General features: G+C 47.3%; 1 protein-coding gene across 4 annotated transcripts in view; it reads right to left on the bottom strand.

Moving 5' to 3' along the window:
- CEP70 (centrosomal protein 70) overlaps positions 1 to 26,361 on the bottom strand; it is a 443,636-nt gene that overhangs the window by 105,279 nt on the left and 311,996 nt on the right. For 3 of the 4 annotated variants that reach the window (XM_069224317.1, XM_069224321.1, XM_069224318.1), the window contains one exon: positions 22,496 to 22,642. In XM_069224317.1, the coding sequence (XP_069080418.1) occupies positions 22,496 to 22,642 (147 nt within the window). The remainder of the gene's footprint in view (positions 1 to 22,495; positions 22,643 to 26,361) is intronic. The other variant, XM_069224319.1, reaches the window with a different exon arrangement.

Here is a 26,361-nt window from a genome sequence, read left to right as displayed (position 1 = left end):
ATTATAAATAGCACTTTTGTGCGCTAATGGCCCTCTGAACAATAGAAGTGAGAGGGGAAATTTTTTGTCCCCTTGTCCCCCCCACCTTCGTCCCCCGTGTCCCCCACCCTCCAAAATCTGGGGGGGATACATCCCCCGCGTCCCCCACACTTCCTACGCCCATGGGTGAGAGGCTTGTTCGGTGTAATGTGTTCGCCACTATATCTCTTGTATGTTTGAAATGTATGCTATATGGACAGCGCTCTGACACACCGAGGGGTAATGTTCGCACTATATAAAATGCCACAAATAAATGCAGAATACCGACTTACACACGGTAGGAGGCCAAAAATGACTTGATGGACCACGAGCACCTAAATTAACACCGCGCTCTGGCCCTCTGTAAAGTTACCGCTCAGCCTGCGCGCCCAGAGGGGGATCACTTTGGCACTGATTTCTGCCATCTGGCCCTCGGCCTCCTTGTGAGTGGGGCTCTTGACCCTCAAAGCTGACTGCACCGCAAAACTAATCATCTCTGTTGGGCTACTGCACATTCTTCTTCTAAAACTCAGAGGGAATCTCTTTCACTTGTTGTGTCGGTGAGATGTAATGGGGCTGCAAATCACCTCCCTCTGTCACTAAGAGTGCGAAGCACCTGCACCTAACTGCACACACGGGCCCGCTGCCTGTGAGGAAATACCAATGGACTATTCCTTGATAATACCTTTGGAACTTGTCTGCACATACTGCTTTCAATCTCCTAGGGGGAGACACAGTCACACTTGCTGCTGAGATGGTGTGAGGCAACCCAAAGCAACGCAAATTGCCTGTTGAAAAAAACAAGACCATAGGAGGAGTGGAAGCCTCAACAGATATGGAGGGTGGCCCCAATGGAGGTCCAGCGACCTAGCAACCGGGCGGGATGGATGCCATCATGACTGAACTTAGGGCAGGCTTTCAAGCCATTGACACTCACTTTGATACCATCGCGAACTGCCTGGACCACATGGGGGCGCACCTAGATAGGAAGGACATCCGCATACTGGGTGCTGAAGAGCGCATTTCCTGCCTAGAGAACACAACCATCAAGAGGCTGAAGAGGCTGGAGGCCCAGCTCATGGCAGTGGCAATTAAGAATTTAGACCTGGAGGACAGAGGGCACTGCAATTATATCCAAAGTCTAGGAGTTGCGGAGTCGTCGGACACGGGCCACCTTGACCTGTTTGTGGAATAGTTGCTCTCCAATCTACTGGGGTGGCAAAACTTTACTCCTACAGTTGTTGCAGAATACGCATGTAAATCCCTTGGCCCTCATCCTGTGCCCGGGGATCCTCCACACCTGATTATTGCCAGGCTCCTCAACTTCAGGGACTGCGATGAGCACTTGGACAGGCACGACAGCTAGGCCCACTCCAGTACTAGGGTGACACGAGCTCCCTCTTCCCTGATTTTATCACGGCAGTCCAGGAGGCCTGGTGCAAATTCAAGGAGGCCAAAGCTGTTCAAACTGGGACTCCGACATGGCATGCTGTACCCAGCCCAGCTCCGTGTGGATACAGATGGAAAAACCTGATTCTTCGGCACCCCAACAGATGCATTGGCTTTCCTTAAACAATGAGCACAGAATTGCATGTTCTCTGGGTGCGCTACATCAAATCACTCCCCACCAAAATCACAGATCACCACCAGCATGGAACTCTTTCCGCCAAAGTGAAGCACATCATCTTTGTGCAAACTACTTACAAGATTTGTGGGGCTCCTGGTATTCTTTGTATCCCCTTGCTACACACTTCTGTTTTAGTTACACCAGCAACACTTCAACCACAACTGTATTAACCCATCTGTGATCTCATCGATATACTGTCTACCTCCACAAACAGGCCACTTCCCTGAGGTTTTATATCACAACTGAACTGGGGGGAAATGTTTTGAAGTTCTTGAATATTCTTGGGCGTCACCAGACATATGTCTGCTAGGTGTGGGTGGGGTAAAGGGGGTTACTTTCCGTTGGGCTGTTCGTTTGATTGTTATTGTTTGCTTACATTATTATACCACAGCGCTTATATACCATACCAGATGCACCACAGCCCATTTACGCTTTCAGCTTAAGTCTACACATAGGCCCATATTTATACTTTTTTTGCGCTGCATATGCGTCACTTTTTGACGCAAAAGCAGCGCAAACTTACAAAATATAATTGTATTTTGTCAAAAATTGGCGCAAATGCGGCGCAAAAAAGTATAAATATGGGCTATAATGCATACACCAGTTAGCACACCCCTATGTCCTGGAATAGCCAAGGTCTTAATATTCGTAAGGGCAAACAAATACTGCAATATTTCCATCGACAATACTGCTCTCTTACAGGAGGCTCATCTTGCACCCGGCGCACCCACAGGTCTACAAACAAATACAAACTCCTGCCCTTTAGTCCCACATCAGTGCATTGGGCTTATATGAATGTAGTGATTCTGTAAGTTGGATAAGTATGCTTCTAGAGGTGCAGCTATTTTCTTTTCATTGCTACTGGCTCCGGAAATGTGACTCAATAAATTTTATTGCTTGTACTTTTTGCAACAGTGCCACTGCTACACAAGCTGCCAATATACTGCAAATCCTCAATTCAGAATTTGCACCAACCAAACAATTTCTGTTTTTGGAGGGATAATAGGTATTTATTAGAGGGGAAACGGTTGTGCCTCCAGAGAAAGTAAGGCACATATAGGAGATAATTATTTGACACTGACAGAACAAGACTACTGAAGCAGTGCTGTTTCTGAGGTTGCTTGGTAGCTGAGGTGAAGTATAGTGACAATATGGACTTGGTGGTCTCACCCACAAAATCAACTTGCTGATCTTCTATTGGAGAGGCAGAATCTTTGTCAGGATCAGGTGCAGTCGATTGATAATGTGCCTAATGGTACAAGAATGTTCTCTTCTAGAGTGCTATTTGAGTGATGGATGCTTCTGGCAGTATCAGAAATAGATGTGGACAACGAGTTTGGGTGCCGTTTGTCAGAAGCCAGAAACTCCTTGTCACCAATCAGTTTGAGTGCAGGATTAAAAAAAGAGTCTTTTACAGCTTTTCCTTCCAGATTGCAGTGTTGACTGGTTCTGGTGGGATTTTAATTAGGAGTACCGCTAGCATGTACAGTGGAACAGGTGTGGGATTCTGGACTCCATGTTGTGTAGAGAAGAAGTGATGATGTAGCAATAGGCAATGTTAAGGGATTCCTACATTCATGGTGCTTATTTAGCAGTTTCAAGCAGTACAGAGGCAGATGCGCTCAGCAGGCTCTAGACATCCTCAGACGAGCGGAGCTTTCATCTGGATGTTCTTCTAAAAGATTTCACAATGTGGGCGCCCATACTTTGTTCTCCTTCCAATTCACTAGAATAGAAAGAGTCTGATTGGTTATTCAAATGTAAAAAGACAACCTTTCACACGGTCACCTCCTATACAGATGCAATGAAGGTATATTTGGTATCTAGCATGTCTAAACCGGTTAGACATTTTATTCTAGGGTTAGGGCTCTTTCTAGTCCCACTTCTAAAATTCCATCAAGCCTGGGCTATGCACATTCATTGAGTCTTTGACACATATTGCATGTATATGTCTCCGACTGCTACGTTAAAGAATTAAATGGTTACGTGAAAGGCGGCTGCCACGGGGCAACAGGGCTACATGGTATGCTCTAAATGTGGATACCTTGCAAATGTCATATGCCCTAGTTAAATTCTTGCACCAGGCAATCACGCTGTTAATTGCAAAGAAGGAAGTAAATTAATTACAATCAATTCCCACTCAAACTAGAGCCCCCTCCCTCCTTTTAGCAAAGATTTCCTAAACTTAATTGCCTGGTTTATAACTCAACTACGATCTGGGGATGAATACAGAGGCTTTATTGCTATGGCGAAGTTAAAGATCAATTCGAGGGAGCGTTTTAACTGTCATTTTAAGGGCGATTCTTATCCTGAGATTTTAACTTTACTGTATTGCTGCCCTCTGCTTTTGTATGTTTGGCGTTAGCATTTGGGAGGTCTCCAATTGGTCTCCTAAGAACGTTTTCATCCATAATTCAAAACACTGGACGTGTTTTTTGCTGTATGTTGGTGGTATTCCATCCCTTTATGGTTTCAATTAACTTAATAAAGGTTTTTTAATTAATTTATTCGTATCTTGTGCTTTTTTTTATTTTAGCAGCAATCGAGCTGAACAACTCTGCTGAGTCTAGGTTCAAAGAATCAGTTCTACAATTGCATGTGCTTGTTAGCTCTATGGAGGCAAACATTCAATCAATCAATTTCATTTGTCTTGAGTGTCTGGCCTTCAATGACATGTCATGGCAAGCATCCAGTTTTAGGCTGTCATTCTAAAGCCCTAAACACCCACACACCGTTATGGGCACCAGATTGACATCTTACTTGATATGCTGCACTTCTTGAAACCTAAGTCTTTTTCTCATTGCAGAAATACTTTAGGGACACAGCTCCTAAAGTGTTCTAGAATTCAGAAACCTGAATGAGGAAATGGGAGATGAAGGAGTATGGGGAAGCAGCTTATTTAGTAGGGTGTTATCACATCAGGTTGCCATGCAACATAAATAGTGTTCTCGGTGCTGTGACTGTGTGTTACACAACACTTTTCAAGGTCCCAGACCACAGCTTGGATGTCTTAAAGGTAAGGAATCTGCAGACTAAATTTTAAGCATAATAAACATACGTTTTTAACAAATTGTCAAAACAAGTACCACCAACAAGCTTGCGGTACTTACCACCACATTATGACATTGGCGGGTTGGCTGAAGCCAACCCGCCAATGTACCACTCCGACCGCCACAGTGGTAACAGCTGCCGGGCTGGAGATATCCATCTCCAGTCTGGCGGCTGCCATTGTGCCGTCTGCAGGATTATGACCCTGCCTACCGCCATAGTTTTCATGGCATTCGTAACGCCACGAAAACCATGGCGGTAGGCCATATCAGTGACAGGGAAGGATAAGTTACTTACCTGTAAATCCTAGTTCTCTTCCAGGGGTATCCTCATCAAAGTCATAAACATTGAATATTCCCGCCCTTGTGCAGGGACCCCGGAGCATATATAAAATATACACATATTATACATGTGCAACAAACAGTCATGCAGGCTATCATGTTAAAAAAACAGGCTAAAATGCTTTATTTCTATGACTTTTTTTTTTTTTTTTTTATATTAAAGACTACAATAGAGCATAAATATGTACCCAAGCTCCTAAAACTAGGCTTAGGGAAGTAAGCAGTAGCAAACTCTAGAGAAAAAATAGAAAAAACTGCATTGAAAAACAATGAAGCATTCTTAGCCAATAGGTTGCATGCAGGTTAACACAGGAGAACCATAAAAACGTTGGCACCGTGCCTTTAAGACCCTGAGCACCTCCAGTATCCCACCATGCCTCAGGGGTGAAGGAAAGGTGACAGTTGGTTCACAGTTAGGTCAGTTCTTTTTACGGTGACAATTTGTATAACTGATTCCAAACACAGTCTGTCCTGCACTTCTAGGAGACGTGCGTCCGGGGAGGAGGGTGGGTTGTTTATGACTTTGATGAGGATACCCCTGGAAGAGAACTAGGATTTACAGGTAAGTAACTTATCCTTCTCTTCCAGGGGATCCTCATCAATAGTCATAAACATTGAATAGATTAGCAAGCCCATCCCTAAACCCAGCGGACTGTCCGATAGAAGTGCAGGAATAGATATGTCTTACGCAAACAGATTTCTTAGAGAGGCCTGCCCCACTTGGGCATCCGCTCTTGAATCTGAGTCTAAACAGTAATGTCTTGTAAACGTATGGACAGACTTCCATGTAGCAGCCTTACAAATCTCAGATATCGGAACATTGTTAAGGAGAGCAGCAGTACCCGCTTTCCCCCTTGTGGAATGCGCTCTAGGCCGCGCTAGTAATTGTTTATTAGCTAGCTGGTAAGTATTAACAATACAAGAAACTATCCATCTTGATATTGTTCGCTTAGATGCTGCCTCTCCTGTTCTTAAATGACCATAGTGTACAAACAAGCGGTTAGAGTGTCTAATCGATTTTGTCTTGTCCAGATAAAATTTCAGCACTCTTTTCAAGTCTGAGTGCAATGCTTTCTCTGCCGGAGTCTCCGGATTGGGAAAGAAAGAACGTCGGTAAAGATATGGTCTGATTGATATGGAATTCTGACACCACCTTCGGAAGGAAAGATGGGTGAGTTCGTAGAACCACTCTATTGTCATGAAAAACCGTGTACGGTTCTTTTGAAGACAAGGCCTGGATTTCACTGACCCTCCTCGCTGAAGTAATGGCCACTAGAAAAGCCGTCTTCCACGTAAGGTGTTGTAAAGAGGCCTTATGTATAGGCTCGAAAGGAGGGCCCATAAGTTTTGCCAGGACTACGTTCAGTTCCCATGGAGGAGGTGGTCTCCGAATTGGCGGAAAAACTTTCTTCAAACCTTCTAAGAAATCCTTGACTACAGGTTTTGTAAAGAAGGATTCCTGAGAAGGCGACTTGCGATAGGCCGTAATAGCAGACAAATGTACCTTAATAGATGATACCTGCAGACTGGACTTCGCTAGATGAAGCAAATAGGACAGTATGACCTCCTCCTGCGCCCGTATGGGATTATGGCCTTGCTGACAGCACCATATGTAGAATCTCTTCCACTTAAAAGCGTAAGAACGCCGCGTGGAAGGCCGTTTGGACTCTTTCAAGATGTTCATGCACTCCTGCGAGAGCCCTAGGTGCCCATACTGCAGGAATTCAGGAGCCATGCTGTTAAGCTCAGAGAGGGTAGGTTGGGATGTAGAATCCTGCCCTCCATTCTGGTCAGAAGATCCGGTCTGCACGGCAGCCTCCTGTGAGGTTTTTCCGACAGGTTGAGGAGATCCGTGTACCAGAATTGTCGGGGCCATTGTGGCGCTATAAGAATCATTCTGGTCCTGGATCTGTAAAGTTTGCTGATCACTGCCGGAATGAGGGGAATCGGCGGAAAAGCGTAGAGAAATATCCCTGACCAGTCGATCAACAGGGCATTCCCTTGCGATCCCGGACGGTAGAACCTGGATGCGAAGTCTGGGCATTTCTAGTTTACTTCGTCTGCGAAGAGATCCAGTTGAGGCCGACCCCATTGCGCGAAGATGTATTCTGCGACTTCGCCGTGTAGGACCCAATCGTGAACGTCCTCCAGGTGTCTGCTCAGAAAATCTGCTTCCACGTTTTGCTGACCTGGCAGATGAACTGCTGTAATTGACATTCCTCTGGCCAGGAGCCAATGCCATATCGCTTGGGACTCTCGCGATAGGGGTAGGGACCTCGTTCCCCCTTGTTTGTTCAAGTAATACATTGTGGTTGTATTGTCCGTCTGTATCAAGAGAGTTTTCCCCTGAATTAGCGGTATGAAAGACTTGAGAGCCAGATGGACCGCTCTGAGTTCTAGCAGATTGATGTGGTACTGCTTTTCCTTGTCTGACCACAGACCCTGCGCTTGAAAAGGACCCAGATGAGCCCCCCAACCCTGAAGAGACGCATCCGTTACTAGGGTGTCGGATGGAAGCACCTGGTGAAACGGAGCACCCACTGACAGGTGAGGTCTGTGCATCCACCATCTCAATGACTGAAGTGCTACCGCCGGTAGCTGCACCGTGTCCTCCCAGCGACCTGTTCTTTGGCTCCAGTTGGTCTCCAATGCCTCTTGGAGGGGTCTCATGTGGAGTCTGGCATTTGGGACAATAAAAATGCACGATGCCATGGAGCCCAGCAGCGATGTCACCTGACGTGCCGTAGGTGCGTTGGCTCTCAACAGGTCCTGGCACTTCCTGTCTATTGAGGATAGTCGTTCCTCCGAAGGATACACTTTTTGGAGTTCTGTGTTTATGATAGCTCCTAGGTAGTGTAGATTCTGTGTTGGAATCAAGGTTGACTTCTGGTAATTGACCTGAAGACCTAGAGCTTCGCAAACTCCTAGTACAATGTCCCGATGGCTTCTCGCCTGCTCCGGAGAAGAAGCCTTCAGTAGCCAGTCGTCTAGGTACGGATATATGTATATCCTTTGTCTTCGAAGATGCGCCGCCACCACTGCCATACATTTTGAGAAAACTCTTGGGGCAGATTTCAGGTCAAAGGGTAGAACTCTGAACTGGTAATGCTGTAACGCTACTCGGAAGCGCAGGAATTTTCGATGTTTGGGAGCTATTGGTATGTGAAAGTACGCATCCTGCAGGTCGATGGAGCACATCCAGTCTCCCTGATGCAGTTGAGGGAAAATCTGGTGAAGCGCTAGCATTCTGAACTTCTGCTTCCTTATGTATTTGTTCAGCAGCCGTAGGTCCATAATTGGCCTGAAAACGCCCTCTCGACCCTTCTTCGCCACCAGAAAGTAACAGGAGTAGACTCCCTGTCCTCTGTGTGCAGGTGGAACCTTTTCTATGGCATTCTTTTTTAGGAGGGCGAGAGCCTCCTTGCGTAGCAAGCTGAGATGAGATGGATTGTTTTTGGTTGGTGGCAAGCGTGGTGGAGGCTGTTTGAAAAGAAGAGAATAGCCATGTTCGACAATATTGAGCACCCATTTGTCTCTTGTGATAGAGTGCCACTCGTGAAGATAAGCTGTAATACTTCCCCCCACCGGAGTGGTGTACAGTGTCGAGGGAAGCGAGATTTCATTGCTTGGTGGGTGCTTTCGGAGTGGATTGTTGAGGTCTACTTGACCCTCGCTCCCTTGTGTTTCTCTGTTGAAAAAGAGGGCGTCCCTGTCGTTGCTGTGACCTTTGCGACCAATGAGGGGTTTGAACCCTCTGCTGGAAAGGGCGCCTGTCATACGGCCTGTACCTCCGCCTGAAAGATTTCTTTCTTTCGAGGCCCACCGCCCTCATGGTATCCACCTCGGTCTTCATGCGGGCCATCTCTTCGTCTGCATGGGCACCGAATAGAGAGTTCCCGGCAAATGGAAGATTCAGGATGCATTGTTGTGCTTCCTGTTTCAAACCAGTGAGCCTCAGCCAGGAAGATCTCCTTGCACAGATACCATGTGCGTACCCATGAGCAGCCAAATCCGCCCCATCTGCTGCCGCGCTGATAACCTGGTTGGATACCAGGTATCCTTCTTGTAGTATCTCCTGGAAATCTTGTCTATCGTCTCTGGGCAATTTTTCTGTAAATCTACTGAGGGAGTCCCACAGAGAACGATCATACCTGCCCAGGAGCGCAGACGCACTGGAGACCTTCATTGCCGAAGCCGCCGTCCCGCATATCTTTCTCCCCAGAGAGTCTAGATGCCTGCTCTCTTTATCCGGGGGTACAGTGGATGAAGATGCCACCGAGTGGGTCTTTCGGGCGGCAGCTATTATAACCGAGTCCGGTGGCGGATCCTTCCTGAGGAACAAAGGGTCATGTTCTGGAGCCTTGTATTTTTTGAGAATCCTAGCCGGGGCAGACTTAAGCGAGGCTGGGGCCAGAAAAGTGTCCATGGTTGGCTGCAACAAACCAGGCACTAGAGGCAGCAACCTTTTTCGACGCTGTAGAGTCTCAAAGATGACCAATGAGGAGGTAGATGGTTCTGGAACCTCTATGTTGAGTTTTTGCGCTCCTCTTAGCAGCACCTCGTTGAATGTGGTAATGTCATCCACCGGTGAGACTCTAGCAGGAGGTGAATCTGTCAGGGTGGGTGAGTAACGCCCGACAGATGAACCTGATGAAGACCAAGAGGGTGATCATCTTCTTGACCGAGACCTGGATCTTCGTTGGGAGCGAGACCTGCTGCGAGACGCTGTAGCAGAGCGTCTAGGCCTCGCGGTCGGTTGGCGAGGAGCAGAACGAGCCCGTTCTGCCCTGGCTGTCGGTGATGGCGTTCTTGGCAGGGAGGCAGAAGGTGAATACATTCGCGAATATTGCGAATCTGGGCAGGCTGCTGGTCTGTTGAGGCTCTCCAGCCATCTCGGCGATAGATTGATGGGCGAGACATGCCCAGATGATGCCGCTCTTGACCGAGAAGAGTCGCTCGGTATGGAGACCACTGGAGATGGCGCCTTGTCTGGCGTGGGGCGATGTTCTGCTCCCTGTGGGACAGGTAAAACCTGAGTCGATGTCGATGTTTGTTTTGACGTCGAAGGACGCCCAGCCGGTTGCTCTTGCCTCGACGTTGAGTGTCTCGACGTTGAGCGCCCGACGTTGAGCGCCTCGACGCAGAGTGCCTTGACGCCGAACGCCGAGCGATTCTTGGACCTCGACCTGCTCGCCGTCGTGTGCCTCGACGTGGAGCGATGGGAGGTCGACGGCGGATGGCTCTCGTGCCGTCGTGGTGATTTCGACGACGTGTGTCCTGACGTCGTGGGGCGCACAGCCTTTGGCGGCGATCGGGCACGCCGGCGATGGCTCGACGTCGATCGGCGGGCTGCCGTCGACGGAGACCTGCCCCTGCTCTGATGTTCCCTCGACGCCGTTCCCTTCGGCGTCGGGTGTGTCGCCGTCGACGGCGATCTATGCCGGTGAGACGGTGGTAGCGACGACGTCGACGGTGAACAAACAGGTACTTTCCTACCTGCTGACGTCGACCGGGCCATTCTCTCCTGAGAATGGCCTTCTGGCTGTCTGGGAAGTGAGGACGACGATGTTCTTTGCCTCTCCTGAAGCCCATGTAGCAGGATCTTCTCTCTGTCTTTCAGAGTCCTCCTAGACATGTTCTTGCAGTACTTACAAGTGTCAGGGCAGTGACTCTGAGGCAGGCACACTATGCACAGAGAGTGGGGATCTGACTGGGCCTTCTTCTTACCACAAGCAGGGCATTTGACAAAAAGTGAAGGCATTTTTCTGTCAGAAAAAACCTTCCTAGCTCAGACAAAGATGTTATTTGTCGAGTGAAAAGTGAAAAAACGCTTTTTTAAAGAATTTTTCTGAGAAAAACTCAGAAAAACTGAGAGCTCAATGCTCCAGGATCCTCTCAGAAGAAGCCGGAAAAAAGAACTGACCTAACTGTGAACCAACTGTCACCTTTCCTTCACCCCTGAGGCATGGTGGGATACTGGAGGTGCTCAGGGTCTTAAAGGCACGGTGCCAAAGTTTTTATGGTTCTCCTGTGTTAACCTGCATGCAGCCTATTGGCTAAGAATGCTTCATTGTTTTTCAATGCAGTTTTTTCTATTTTTTCTCTAGAGTTTGCTACTGCTTACTTCCCTAAGCCTAGTTTTAGGAGCTTGGGTACATATTTATGCTCTATTGTAGTCTTTAATATAAAAAAAAAAAAAAAAAACTTCATAGAAATAAAGCATTTTAGCCTGTTTTTTTAACATGATAGCCTGCATGACTGTTTGTTGCACATGTATAATATGTGTATATTTTATATATGCTCCGGGGTCCCCGCACAAGGGCGGGAATATTCAATGTTTATGACTATTGATGAGGATCCCCTGGAAGAGAATTAATTAATTCCCTGTCACTGATAGGGGTCTCCCCCCACCTCTCCAGATACCCCCACCACTCCACCTCTCCAAACACCCCCTACCTTCCCCTATATCCACACACACACTCATGCATATACTCACCCATTCACACATACATACACGCATGCATACATCCAATCACACGCACATCTGCACACACTTCCAAACATACACTCAGACACGCATTCACATTTCAAAACATACACACACTCACACGTCTGTACATGCACACACATTCATCACTCAAATCACACCCGCATTCACGCACACACCTACATTCACACACCCCCACACACACACACACAACACCGCCTACCCCCTTCCCCTGTCAGAGACCTGACTTACCTGGATCCAGGGGGTCCTCCAGCAGGAGATGGGACGGGGCGCTGCTACCACCAGCAGCACCCACCAACAGAACACCGCCAGGCCGTATTATTTCTCAGAATACGGCTGGCGGCGGTCTACTAGCGTGGCGCTGCTGGTGGTAGCAGCACCACCTTATCGCCAAATGCCAGTATGGCCACAGCCGGATTCTTGTGGCGCCATTCTTGTGGCGGAAATCCGGCTGTGGTCATATTACGGCAGACGGCTGGTAGCCGCGGCAGCGTTTTTTTGGCAGCCGTCGCCGCGGCGGCAGGCAGTTTTTACCACCAATGTTATAATGAGGGCCTTAGTCAGTTAGAAGAATATTTCAAGCCAATGAGCTTCAATGGGGCACAATCAAATTATTGGAGACATTAATGAAGTTATATTGTATAAAGTACTTGCAAAATGGCAGTTAGCTGTAAACAGGTTATGAATACATTCTAGTTGCAGGAGTTAAAGGCTATACAGCTACATAACTGTAAACCAAGACGTCTGCTTCAATAGGTAGCCCCTGAGCACTATCTTGGGATTGCAGAAATGTGATATACTCTTCATAAGAAGTAGATCAAATATAAATTACAAGAACTTCTTTAATAAATACCATTTAATCTTTTCCAAAACAATGAAGGCACAAAAAAGATATCTGATGACTTGAAAAGGAAACTAGAGTGGAAAATGAACCAAGGGTACAATTTACAGATACACTATGTGGAGTGACCTGTTCTCCAGCATTGTATCTTTTATAGATTCACATGTAGAATTATGCCCCTGGTGACTGGTTATAAACCAACCACGTATATCTATAAAAAATATAAATGCTGGAGAACTGTAGATTTTTTCGTTAGAGGAGAAATTTTCAAAAATTCACATCTTGAATTATGGGTAATGGGGATTAATTCAAACAGGTGAACCTATGAAAGATAGCACCACTGGATCAAACATTCTTTCGCATAAGTCAATGCTGCTGTTGTTAAACCACTCTTAACAAGATATTTACCGACAAGGACTGGGGTAGAATCTTTATGCATGCACAAAGTTTCCAGAAATGTGAGATTTAAATATATCTCATTTGAAAATGTTTACACACGACCCACGTATCTTCTAGATGCCTGAATCTGTATGGAGGATCAACTGATATACACTGCCCTAGATGCAATTATCGTGATAGATTTTTTTTCTGCATGATGTGGCTGTATATATTTGCAGGTGTTTTGGATGGAAGCAACTGGACGACTAGATAGCCTTCTGAATAGGGAAGGCTTACACCCCTGAGGCCTGCTTGCTGAGCGAATACTTGAGGCTTAAACCTAGAGAGATGGGATTAGAGTCATCGAATTCTATGCCAGGACCGGAGGCGAGGATTATCCTTTATTTCCTTCAGTTTGATCAAATAGCAGCCATTTTCATCACTTGACAGTAAACTACCAATCCTAAAAACCTTTGGGAATGGAACAACAAAAACATCCAATCAAACATAAGCCTTAGTCCATGTTCAATTAAGCCCAAGCAGAGACCAATACAGACCATTAAACTTAGTTGTCCCACGCCTCTTTTTCTTCGTTGTTCGCAGCCAACCTAAGTCACCTTTTCTTGGTTACCGTGAGGGTGTGCATTCTTTATCTTTACTGCTAAGTGTGTGGAACGAATGTGGCTTATTGGAAAACAACAGCAGGAACGTTCTTTGTTCCTATCATGGCTTATGGTTTGGTCTGACTCCCCACCACGGTGCGGTCATCTGCTTGCGAGGTGATGCCTACTGACGGCGCAGAGCAACTGTGACGCATGCCTCTAAATTCCTGTCACCGGAGTCAAAATATCGCGCCGCACCGCCTGGAGACTCGGCTGGGAGAGAGACACCTCATGTTGTCTGTATTATCAGTTTGGTGGACGCCCTGTTTTTCAGGATTGGTACTGTCCGTTTGTTCATGCCCGCTGAGTCTGTAATTCAAGCGGTAACGCTGGAATTGCATATTTCGGGACATGCTCCCAGGCCAGTCTACTCTCACGATCTCGAACACCTGGGGTGAGTGTCCCTGGGCGTAGACCTGTGAAGCGCAGCTTGGCCCAAGCAAAAAAAACCTTGGTTGGACCTCCAGCCCCATACTGCAGCTTGTCTGATTCAGTCCCTTGGGGAGGGTTAGGGATATATATGTTCTATCACATATATTTACACCTCTCTTTTGGCTTCAAGTGCTTGCATCCCTATTCTGGGTACTCCCTGCTATACAGAGCCCGCCTAATTCCATTTTTGGTGCCCAATCCTAGCATGCATGGAAGTTTCTGAGGACAAACAGTCATCAGGGGACCCCTTAGAAATCCGACCCTGAGGCAATAAGTTTTATCAAGCGGTTGAGTCTTCTATTTATCGGGCAGTCGTAGACAGCCTGGGGCTCCTAGATCAGTACATTTCAAATCAAACTGTGCATGCCTGTGCCCTTATCCCTAAGCCCTTTTTGGACACCACACATGGAACATCAGAGAACTCCCAAAATGCCAAGGAGCCAGGCCCACTCCCTGCCAAGTATCCTTGTGAAGATGGCATGGTCCACAACGCTTTTGCCTTCCCAACTCCACCCAAGCCCCAGGTCCTTCAGATCCAGCATTAGAGTTCCCTCCTCCCCCTTCCCTGGATATACAGGAGGATGAGTTCTCCCCTTTGTTCAGATGAGGAGGTGGGGCCATCCAGACCTTGGCGCCCTCCCTCCCCCCCCCTTGCTCGCTCTGCAGATTCCAGGGCCCAAAACCTGGGTGCCGACATGTTTGACCCTAATGATATCTTCCATCCCTGGTCCTCAGGGTGGGTCCCAGCTGAGAAGGTGGTCTACTATGTGGTGGGTCGCCTCAGAAAGCCCTTAACGAAAGAGGCTCACAACTGCATTTAGACCAAATGCCTGTCTTGGAAGGCGAAGTTGTCCTTATCCCCGATATAGACCCCAAAATAGCCACCTTCCTGGCTAAGTTTGTCAAACATCCAGGGGATGGACTGTTCCTGGAGACCTTGCCAGGACAAACGTTTGGATGCCATCAGCCCCCTCACTAAGATTCTGGATATGGCCAAAGACACCAGGGTCATGGGTGCCCTTATCTCCTAAGAGGCCCTTTCCGGGTTGGATCAGCACACTAGCATCTTCTTAGGGAATGCCAACTGCACGCTGTCGTCTGAACGACGCCGCTCCCTGTTGATTAAGGTGGCTCTGAAGTTTGAGGGTCTGGAAACCTCCGAAGTGGGCCTATTGCTGAAAAAGGTCTCTTCGGAGACTGCTTCATCCAAGAACAGGTCAAATCGGCAAATACCTTCACCTCCCTCAATAAGGCCCAGTCCTCTATAAAGAAGGCTTTTCCCTTTTGGGTTTTCCAGGGGGCCAATCGTGGCGGGGGCAGCTCTGCCGGCAGTACAAAGCCTCAATATCCCTCCAGAGGGTAAGGCTCTAGGCAAGGCTCCTTACAGGAACAGTTCAAATTCGCCAAGTTCTACCCAATCAGAGGGCAGCGTGTCCGTGGCAGAGGCTTCAAAGGAAGCTCCACTTCCTCCAATTCCAGTGAGTGTTCATCCATCCTCTCATACAGGTGGGGGACAGAAAGGGGATTTTATCCATGCTTGGAGGTACATCTCTGCAGACGCTTGGGTTTTACAAACTGTACAAATAGAATTCTATGGCGTCCCCCAACAAGAGTCTTGGCCTCCCCTCCTTCAGTTTTCCTTCTGAGAGGAGGCCCTCATAGATGAGGAAGTCTCTTCCGTACTAGACAAAGGGGTGATCTGTCGCACAGTCCCACACTCTCATGGTGTTCGTCAGCAACATCTTTCTGGTGGGCAAAAGCGATGGTGGTCAACGACCAGTCATGAATTTACAAGATTTCAAAGGATGGCTCATTCACTACTGTTTCAAGATGGGGGGGATCCACCTCCTCAGAGATGTGCTACAACTCTTGGACTGGCTGTTATGGTTAGACCTCAAAGGCACTTACCTATTGATTCCAGTTTTCCCCCACATCGAAGATTCCTTCAGTGTGTTTGCCGCCAACAAATGTTTGAATTTTCTACTATGCCTTTTGGGCTCTCCTCCGCCCCCTGGTGCTTCACGAAGGTTCTCAAACCAGTCATGGAGGACCTAAGAGCGCAGGGGATGAGCCTTATCATCTACCTCAACAACATACTTAGAATGGATCAATGTCCATGTCATCTCTCCCTCCAACTTCAAATGGCCTTCAACCTCCTGGTGGGGTTAGGCTTTGTGATCAATAAGAAGTCTCTCCTGGTTCCATCCCAGAGTGCAACTTTTCTGTGGTTCGTCACAGACACATCTTCGGTTACCCTCAGCGTTCCTTCCCAGAGGATGGTGAAGATTGGTCACAAGCTAAAGAAGACCCTGGCCAAACCTCGCACCTCGCTGAGGCAAATCGCTCGCCTGTTGGACTTCTGTCATCGTCCATATGGGCCATCTTCTCGGGCCCCTCCACTATCAGACCTTGCAAAGACTGAAGTCTACTCACCTGAAGAAGGGTTTAACTTACTCCAGACTGGTCTCCTTCTCAGACAAGGCAAAGGAGGAAATTGGCTGGCCGACATGGAAGCATGGAATGGGACAGAGGTATTTGATCCAGCTCCAGACCTCGTTATAGAATCGGATACCAGCAGGTCAGGTTGGGGGAGCAAGATGTGGAGACTTTTCTGCAGGGGCTCCTGGTCGCATCAGGAACAGTAATTACTTCTCACCTGCTAAGTGGTTCCTTTGCGGTTTGGTGTTGGACGTGGGACATGATTCAGTCATGCGGTCTCCTCAAGATGGACGTGTCAGCGGTCCAGTATATCAACCATCTGGGGGGCACTTTCTTCAAAGTTCTTTCCGATCTAGCAACCAACTTATGGCAGTAATGCCTGGATCACCAGGTCTCTGTCTCAACAGGATATATCCCCGGACAGCAGGATCAGATAGCAGATTGGCATTCCCGTTACCTTCGGTATTCCAGCTGGTGAACACTGCATCAGGAAGTCTTTGCAATGATTCAGGAAGGATGTGGACCCTTCTCAGTGGACCTGTTTGTATCCTGACAGGATTGGAGTCAAGAGAGGAGTTACGCTTTTCCCATATTTGAAATGATCACCCAGACCATGGCTCTAATCAGGAGGCAGTGTGCAGAAGTGGTGTTGTTGGAGATCTCAAGTCTGGTTTACAGTTCTGGTGGAACTTTCCTGGGAATTTTCAATCCATTTCTCCCTGCAGCAGGATCTTTTTCTCAGTCAAGATCAGATTCCTCACTGACTGATCATGTAAGGATCCCTGACTCTGCTAGCATGGTGGATTACAGGAGACATTGGTCAATCCCAGGCCTTTCGAAATAGGCTGAAGAACTTATGTCCAAAGCTTGGGTCAACAGTACAGTCAAACGCTATAGGTCAGCATGGACACAACGGACTCGCTGGTGAATATGTAGGGGTGTGGGACCCGGGGGTCGCAGATGTAGCTCAAATGCTGAATTTCTTAGCTAATCTGGCGATGGAAGGTCTAGCGTATCGTTCCATTTATACATTCTGATCCGCCATCTTGGCAGGACATTCCCTGGTGGATGGATACCCGGTGGGGTAACATCCTTTTGTCTGCCGTCCACTTTGAGGGATTCGCCTCTTCCTTCCCTCGGAGCTGCATTATTTGGCTCTTTGGGATGTCAAGCATGTGCTCAACCTGCCTGGAAACTGAACAGATTCTTGTCCAGAAAAGAGCTATCAGCTAAATTGGCAATGCTTTTGTGCCTAGTCTCTTGCTGGAGGATCTTGGACATTCAAGTCCTGGATATTTCGGGGAATACCTTCTCCCCGTCCAGGGTTTCCTTTACAGTAAGTAGGAGGACCAAAACCAATACCAGGGTAATTTCTCACTCAGCCTTTCCAGAATCTCCTAAGTTATGCGTGGTGCAATGCCTCGTGGCCTATGCAGAGATGTCTTCTGAATATCGCCAGCCTGGGTAACGCCAACTTTTGGTTGCGCTAGGAAAGCCGCACAGGGCAGTTTCTTCTCTTAGAATAGCCTGGTGGGTGTGATGGGTCATGCAGGAGAGTGGTAGTGACCTCATAATTTTTGGAGCACATTCTGCTTGAGGAGCTATGGCTTTGAAGGCTTTCAGCCCAAGTGCCCATCTAGAAGATATGAATGCAGCAGACTGGTCTTCAGACTCCACCTTCTAAAGGTTCTATTTCATGCTGGAGCTGGATATGACTCAGTTGGTTGTGAGTAAGCTTTGAATCAGCATAATCCTCGCCTCCGGTCCTGACATAGAATAAAAAAAAAATCCTACCAGCCTTAAAGGAAGGGTTCCCACGAGACAAGTATTATACCACCTGCCGAGATTCCTATCCGCCAGATATCAAAGACTGGTAGGTAAACCTTGTTGTTATTGCTATTGACAGTTTTTGTTCTTGAAATGATATGGTCATTGTTATCGAACGCTATAATGTTCAGTTATACCACTGTATTGATCAAGAGATTAAAGAAAATATTTGGAATACTTCACTGAATTAGAACTTGGTTTTAAAGCTTTTCTTTTTTCCTAGGGACTGAAACTCGGAAACAGGATTTATGATGGACGTGCGATGGCTAAACTCACACTACCAAAGTGGGTGGGACAACAAGGTTAGTGGTCTATATGGGTCTCTGCTGGGGCCTGACTGGACATGCACTAAGGCTTATGTTTGATTAGATGTTTTTGTTGTCCCAGTAACAAAGGTTATTAGGATTGGTAACTTACTGTAAAGTGTTGAAAATGGCTGCTATTTGATTAAAGGTAAGAAAGAAAAGCATAATCTTCGCCTCTGTGTCCCTAATAGAATTGAAACTTTCTATTATGACTGCTAAGACATTTTTTATTTGCCTTGGTTCTTGCTATAAAGTCAATTGCTAAGCATTGGCGGAAGCAATGCTTCCCCCATTTGACAAATGGCTACACGATATGAGCCAATGGGCTGGGTATGTGAGTCTTATACTACATGGGAAGAGGCAGAAACTCGTCATAGATGCCCAATAGCTCTGTTGCGGGAAAAATGTATCTTCGCTTTTCAGAACCCTGGATGGGTCAGCAAGAATAATGTTATGTTTAAATGAAGGGTTGGGCTACAGGTCTATTGCCCCCATCTCGCAGAGCACAGACATGTACTAAAGATCAAAATGACCTGCCTAATTATGTACCACACTTACCCCTTTATTCACTGAGAACTGTTTGGTTACATGTTACTGTTATATTGTATGCATTAGTAGAAGTCAGAATTGACATTTGTGGACAAACATGTTGTAGGAAGCTGGCCTGAGGTGTGGTGGGTACCTAGGGTACTTACACCTCATACCAGGCCTAGGGCTCCCCTATAAGTGACGTGAATGCAGTGCCTAGAAGCCAGGCTCTCTAGACGCAACTGTGGATAAGCAGTCAAGGCTTATCTAGGAAACATGCAAAGTTCATGCAATACCACTGTATTCGCACAGCACTTACACACATGAAAGAAAACACTCAATGTTGCAAAAGTAAAATGTCTTTATTATAGAAACACTGTACCAAAAATACTAGATAGGCAATACTCCAACAGGAGGTAAGTAAACACACCAAATATGTACACTAATAATCAGAAATAGGCATAAAAAGCAATTGAAAACAGTGCAATAGCAGTAGTGACCCTGGGGGAGCCCAAACCATATACTAACAAAATGGAATGCAAATGCAAGACACCCCCCACAGGTCAGTGGAATCTGTAGAGGGGAGCTGAAGGAACGAGGAACCGCAAAAGTTAAGTACTGCTGTGCCCCCCAATGACCAGGAAGAAAGGAGTAAACTACTGGATTTTTTCCAAACTACCTAAAGGACTGACAACAAGTCTTGGAAGGCAAGAGTAACAGTAGATGAAAAGTGGAGCTGCCGGGGACAAGAACTCAACTCAAGGAGGGGAGCCCTAGGGGACCCTCAGCAATGCAGAGAATACACGGAAGACGAGACAGCCCCCCATAGAAGATCCACTGGAAGAGGACCCAGGAGTCACAGAGGAACCCACACAGCACTACTGAAAGAAGGGTCCCACGCGGCAGGAGAATCACGCAGAGGGCTGTGTGTTACAGGGAACAGTGCTGGGGCTACACAGAGCCTGAAGATCTCTTGTAGGAGATGCCACCAAGCCTTGGTAGCTGCAAGAGATGCAGTCCATGGGGTCCTGACCTACGTGGGAAGACAAGAGCTTAACTTCACCAAAGTTGGACAGCTGGCAGAGAGGACCAAGGGAACCACTCCAGACCACAGCTCAGGATGAGAGGAGATCCATGCAGCCTGTTGTCATTGCAGTTAGTGCCTGCAGATGCAGGGGAGTGACTCCTTCATTCCAAGGGAGATTCCTTCTTTCTTCTCATGCAGATTGAAGACCTGCCACCCTCAGAGGATGCACAGCCGGGGAAAAGTTGCAGAAGCTGTTAGTAGCCGGTGAAACACTGTTGCAGGGCAAAGTTGTCACTGGAGCTGCAGATTGTAGGTTCCTGTGAAGCCCAGTTGCGGTTCCAGTGGCCAGAAGTCGAAGTGGACATTGCAGAGGATTCCTGTTGGAATCTTGCAAGTCAAATCTGAGGACCCACCCAAGAGGGAGACCGTAAATAGCCCTGGAAAGAGGATTGGACACCTAGCCAGGTGACCACCTATCAGGAGAGGGCCCTGACGTCACCTGCCTGACTTGGTCACTCAGATGCTCCCAGAGGCCTCTGCCCACCTTGGATTCAATGTGGCAGAATCAAGGGACCCTCTGGAGGAGCTCTGGGCACCACCTTTGGGGTGGTGATGGACAGGGGAGCGGTCACTTCCCTTCCATTGTCCAGTTTTGCGCCAGAGCAGGGACTGAAGGTCCCTGAACTGGTGCAGACTGGTTTATACAAGGAGGGCACCAAATGTGCCCTTCAAAGCATACCAGCGGCTTGGGGAGGCTACCCCTCCCAAGCCATGTAACACCTGTTTCCAAAGGGAGAGGAAGTTACCCCCCCAAAGGAAATCCTCTGTTCTGCCTTCCTGGGCCTGAACTGTTCAAGCAGCAGGAGGGCAGAAACACGTCTGAGGTGTGGCAGCAGTTTGTGCTGCCCGGAAAACCCCAGAAAGCTGGTAGGAGCAATGCTGGAGGTCCTCTAAGGAGCCCCCAAGGTGCATAGAATTATACTTCCAATACTGGCAACAATCTTGGGGTAGGATTCTGACATGTTTGATACCAAACATGCCTAGGTTCGAATTTACCATTATGTAACTGGACATAAGTAGTGACCTATGTCCAGTACACAGGTAAAATTGTGTCCCCGCACTCACAAAGTCCATGAAAATGGAGCAGGAGTTCTTGGGGCCACCTCTGCTCATGCAGGGGTCCCCTCACACTCCGGTACATGCACCATGCCCTCCGGGCTAGGAGTGCCTGCCAAAGGATGACTTACAGTGACCTGGTGCAGTAACCTGTGGTGAAAAGGGTGCATGCACGGGCAGGCCTGCAGATACACTTTGCTTGGGCTCCCCATGGGTGGTATAATACATGCTGTAGCCCACGGGGGACCCCGGGTGTCCCAGTGCCCTGGGAACCTGGGTACCATATGCTAAGAACCTATAAGGGGACACCAGTATGTCAAATGTACCATGTATATATACATATGCTGATGTGCTTTTATCTTCTGAAGATATTCTAAAAGTCGACTTGTAGAGTTTATAATTTAGTGGGAAACATGATACACGTACAATCTATTGAATCGGATAAAACAAAACTTACTAAACAGATTTTAAGTAAATCTATACTTGTGAGTGAGATGGACTTCTGTGTGGCAAAATATTTTTTCTCTCTAAAATGGCCTTATTGCTTCACATTTGAAAAGGAGATAAACTTGATCTTCTGGGTTTTCTACTGTTTGAACACGTGTAGGCGTTTTAGAACTGTGTAACATATGCATACTGATTGTGTTATAATAAATCTTAAGTTGATTCCTTGTTGTAGATAAATATTTTGATAACCCTGGCAGCCTGTCAGTGAGTTTCACTACGTTTCGTCACATTCCAAATCCATTTTCTCACCGTTCCACACCCACAGTGTAAACATACATGCATACAACAACCATGTTCCATGCTGATGAAATAAAAGGCTTGTAGTGCAGGGGGTCTGTCGTACTTGTCCAGTGGATAAAACAAACAGCAAGACAATACTTCCTTGGTCTTGGGCAACAGGAATTCCACACCCCTTCGAGCCCGTCTCTGAGTGTCAATCTTTGAACTGCAAGTCCTCAGTGTACATTCATGATTAATGTGTGCCCGAGACCAAAACGTAACAATATTAGGAGACTTTCTAAAAGGGAAACTCGAGATTGGAATGCATGCATTCCAGAGCCATACAGGGGGCTCTTCTGTCCTGAGAGACAATGAGATCTTCTCAGCACTACAGCCAAAGAAAAGTGATGAACAAGTCTCTGGATGGTGTAGAATGTTTTGTAAAAGTTGTTCATGAGAGCCCGACAATGGAGACAGTAAAAGAATGAGGAGCCCAAAAAAAAAAACAGCTGAAATTGGAAAAGATTAAAAAAAATGTGTACCATCTCTCAGAAGCCAACAATGGAAGAGAGTTTATAACACAGCTATAGTTGTTTATTTTTTTAAATGAAAATAAACATTGTATTACTGGTTAACTTGTTGTATTAATTTAGTATGAAAAAAGTCATTTACCTTCTTTTGGTTCTCTTCTTCTTCTATGATTGTATCCACAAGGAACTGAAGATCTTCTACACGAACAGCCGCAGTACTGTCATGTGTTGGGACAGCACATGTTGGGACGATTTTCAGGGCCAACTTCTGCAGTGACACATGAAGGTCCTTAGGAAATAATATAACGAGGGGAATCAAAAAGGTACACAAGAAAAAACGATGAACATTATAGATTACAATCTTTCTTCAGTAAATGAAAACAAAATTAAAAGATGCTAGCTGAGAAAACGAGAGAAGTAGAAATGTATACAAATGGAAAAAGTAAATGAAAATTCATGTGTATTTTTTTCTTCATACTGTACAGGAGAACACTTGCAGTCGAAAAAACAGCTTGGTAAAGAGTTCTGGCTGATACTCACCTATTGTTTCAGTGTTCAGTATTCTTTCAGTGTATTTTTTCAAATTACATAGCGGTGTAAAAACAACATTAAATATTTTAACTTTCCGAAAATGACTATGCTAGAAAAGGATGTCTCAGGGGAGGAGTCAAGATAGCAGCTTAAGATGATGCATCTTCTTGCAGCTCCACCACGCTGCCTGTGAAATGCCTCCGTGAACCCACCTCCCTTAAGGGTCTAATTGTCAACTCCAATGTAGGAAGCTGGTCTGGTGTGTGGAAGGTACCTAGAGTACTTACACCTTATACCTGGTGCAGGTATCCCCTATTAGTGAAGTGTAGGCAGTGTGTAGAAGCCAGGCTCTCTAGAGATAGCTGTGGATGAGCAGCAAAGGCTTATCTAGGAGACATGCAAAGCTCAAGCAAGACCACTGTAGTCACACAGCACTTACACACATGAAATAAAACTCTCAGTTGCACAAAAATAAAGTTACTTTATTTGTAGTCACACAATACCACAAAGTACTAGAAGGGCAACCCTCCAGGTAAGTAATACACTAATTATATACACTAGTAAACAGCAACAGGCATAGAAAAGGTTAGAAAACAGTGCAAATGCAGTTAGACAATAGTGACCCTAGGGGAGCACAAACCATACTCTAACAAAATAGAGTGCAAACACAGGATCCCCACCTAGGTAAGTGGAATGTATGGAGGGGAGCTCATAGTACTAGAAAACCACAGAGGTAAGTAATACGGTACCCACCAGCGACCAGGAAAGCAGGAGTAAATCACAGAAATGTACCCAGAAAAGACTGCAAGAAACCAGCAGTGGATTCCTAAAGAGGAAGACCAGTGGAGACAGGGGACCAAGTCCAATAGTCTCAGTGGAGTCCAAGAGGAGCAGGAGCTACTATCCACCCATCTGTTCTTGCAGGAGTTGGTTGACAGTGGTGAAGGTCAGGTCAGCACTGCACCCCTGGAGCCAGAGAAGAGTTCCTGAGGGATGCAGAAGACGTCCCACGCTGGAAGGAAGATTGCTGACGGGTGTTGGTGCAGGAATTCCACCAACAAGCCTTGGCAAAGGCAAATTTGCGGTTGCTGCTGAGGACCAGCAAGGCCCAGGAAGACTCAACCCAGGAGGGGGAGTCATAGAGAGCCCTCAGCGACACCAAAAGCCTACAGGAGCAGAGGCAGCCCCCACAGGGTCCCACAGGACGGGGACACAGAAGTTGTAGGAGCCCTTCCAGCACTACAGAAAGGGATCCCACGATGCAGGAGAACCATGCAGAGGACTGCGCATCGCAGGAAGGAGTGCTGAGCGCTGGAGCTGCACATAGCCTAAAGTTCCCTTGTAGGAGATGCAAACAAGCCTTGGTAGTTGCAAGAGACGCTGTGCACCAGGGTACTGTCCTGCATGGGAAGGCGAAGGCTTACCTCCACCAAAGTTGGACAGCTGGCAGAGAGGACCAAGAGGACTACTCCAGAATACTACCTGTGATGGAGGATCCACTCAGGATGAGAGGAGATCCATGCAGCCCGTAGTTGTTGCAGTTAGTGCCTGCGGATGCAGATGTGTGACTCCTTCACTCAAAGGGAGATTCCTTCTTCCTTCTCGTGCAGACTGAAGTCTTGCTGCTCTAAGAGGATGCACAGCCGGGGAAATGTTGCAGAAGCTGGAAGGAGCCTTAGACACAATGTTGCTGGAAAGGTCTTCATAGTGGAGGCAGATTGTCGGTTCCTGGAGAGTCCAGTGGCTAGAAATCAAAGTAGAGGTTGCAGAAGAGTCCTGCTGGAATCTTGCAAGTCAAATATGAAGACCCCACCCAAGAGAGAGACCCTAAATAACCCTGAAAGAGGGATTGGTCACATAGCCAGGGGACTCTGACGTCACCTGCCTGACCCGAGAACCCAGGCACCCTCTGGAGGAGCTCTGAGCACAACCCCTGGGGTGGTGATGGACAGGAGAGTGGTCACTCCCCTTTCCATTGTCCAGTTTTGCACCAGAGCAGGGACTGGGGGGCCCTGAACCGGTATGGACTGGTTTATGCACAGAGGGCACCCACTGTGCCCTTCAAAGCATACCAGTGGCTTGGGGACGCTACCCCTCCCAAGCCAGTCACACCTATTTCCAAAGGGAGAGGGTGTTACCTCCCTCTCCCATAGGAAATCCTTTGTTCTGCCTTCCTGGCCTTGATCAGATCAAGCACCAATAGAGCAGAAACCTGTCTGAGGGGTAGCAGCAGCTTGGGCTGCCCGGAAAACCTTGTAAGACTGGTGGCAGCAATTCTTGGAGTCCTCTAAGGAGCCCATAGCGTGCATGGAATCATACTTCCAATACTTGCAACAGTATTGGGGTATGGTTCCAACATGCTTGATACCAAATGTGCCTAGGTTCGGAGTTACCATTATGTAGCTGGACATAGGTAGTGACCTATGTCCAGTACAAGCATACAGTGGCATCCCAGCACTCATGATGTCCAGGAAAATGGAGGTGGAGTTCGTGGGGGCACCTCTGCTAGTGCAGGGGTGCCCTCACAGACAGGTACTTGCACCCTGCCCTCTGAGCTAGGAGGGCCTGGCATAGGGGTGACTTAAAGTGATCTGGTGCAGTGATCTTTAGTGAAAAGGGTGATTGATCCCTTTCACGCAGGCTACAATGGCAGGCCTGCAGAACGGTTTGAATGGGCCCTCCATGGGTGGCATAATACATGCTGCACCCCATGGGGATTCCCTGGTACCTCAATGCTCTGGGTACCATATACTAGGGACTTACATGGGGCCATCAGTGTGCCAAACGTGGGGTGTAAAAAACTAGTTAGAAAGAGCACAATCACTGGGGTCCTTGTTACCAGGATCCCAGTGAACACAGTCAAACACACTGAAAACAGGCAGAAAATGGGGGTAACCATGCCAAGAAAGAGGGTACTTTCCTACATCCAGGATCTAAGCCTTTCTGTGGACTGAATTGTCAAAATGTAATATAAGCAGAACATCTCACACAAAAGAGGAGGAACTGGCACCATTCCACTGAACTTTGGAAGATTTTCTGTCTGGGAAAGTGCTGATTCCCAGCCATAAGCAGAGGCAGCAACTAACGGGGACTGAGAGATCAAAGACTGGAACGGATGCCCCACTGCACAGCCAGACAGACAATGAGGTGTGGTGGCACACTGGAGCAGCAGTGAGATGATGTGAAAGAACGTATGGCAATTTGAGTGGCTGTCCGACCCTCTGGAGACCCATAACAGATGTGGTCATCCTCCCTCGAGGGGGGGAGGTTCTGAAAAATTGAATAGACAATAGCCTGATGTAGGCCCCATCCTGCATTGCCTGATAAGGTCTACCCAAGCTGCGCCATTCTGATTGAGGATCGAGGCTCATAGAAGTAGCCCAAGAGCACCATTACAAGAGAACTTAATTGACTGACAAGCATTGGCAGAGCCAATGGCTCTCGCCTATGCATCATCTATTGGCGTTGCCTATGTGT

This window comes from Pleurodeles waltl, chromosome 3_1, assembly GCF_031143425.1.
Source record: "Pleurodeles waltl isolate 20211129_DDA chromosome 3_1, aPleWal1.hap1.20221129, whole genome shotgun sequence".
In the NCBI taxonomy this organism is placed as follows: Eukaryota; Metazoa; Chordata; class Amphibia; order Caudata; family Salamandridae; genus Pleurodeles; species Pleurodeles waltl.
This window is presented reverse-complemented; position numbering and strand designations above follow the sequence as displayed.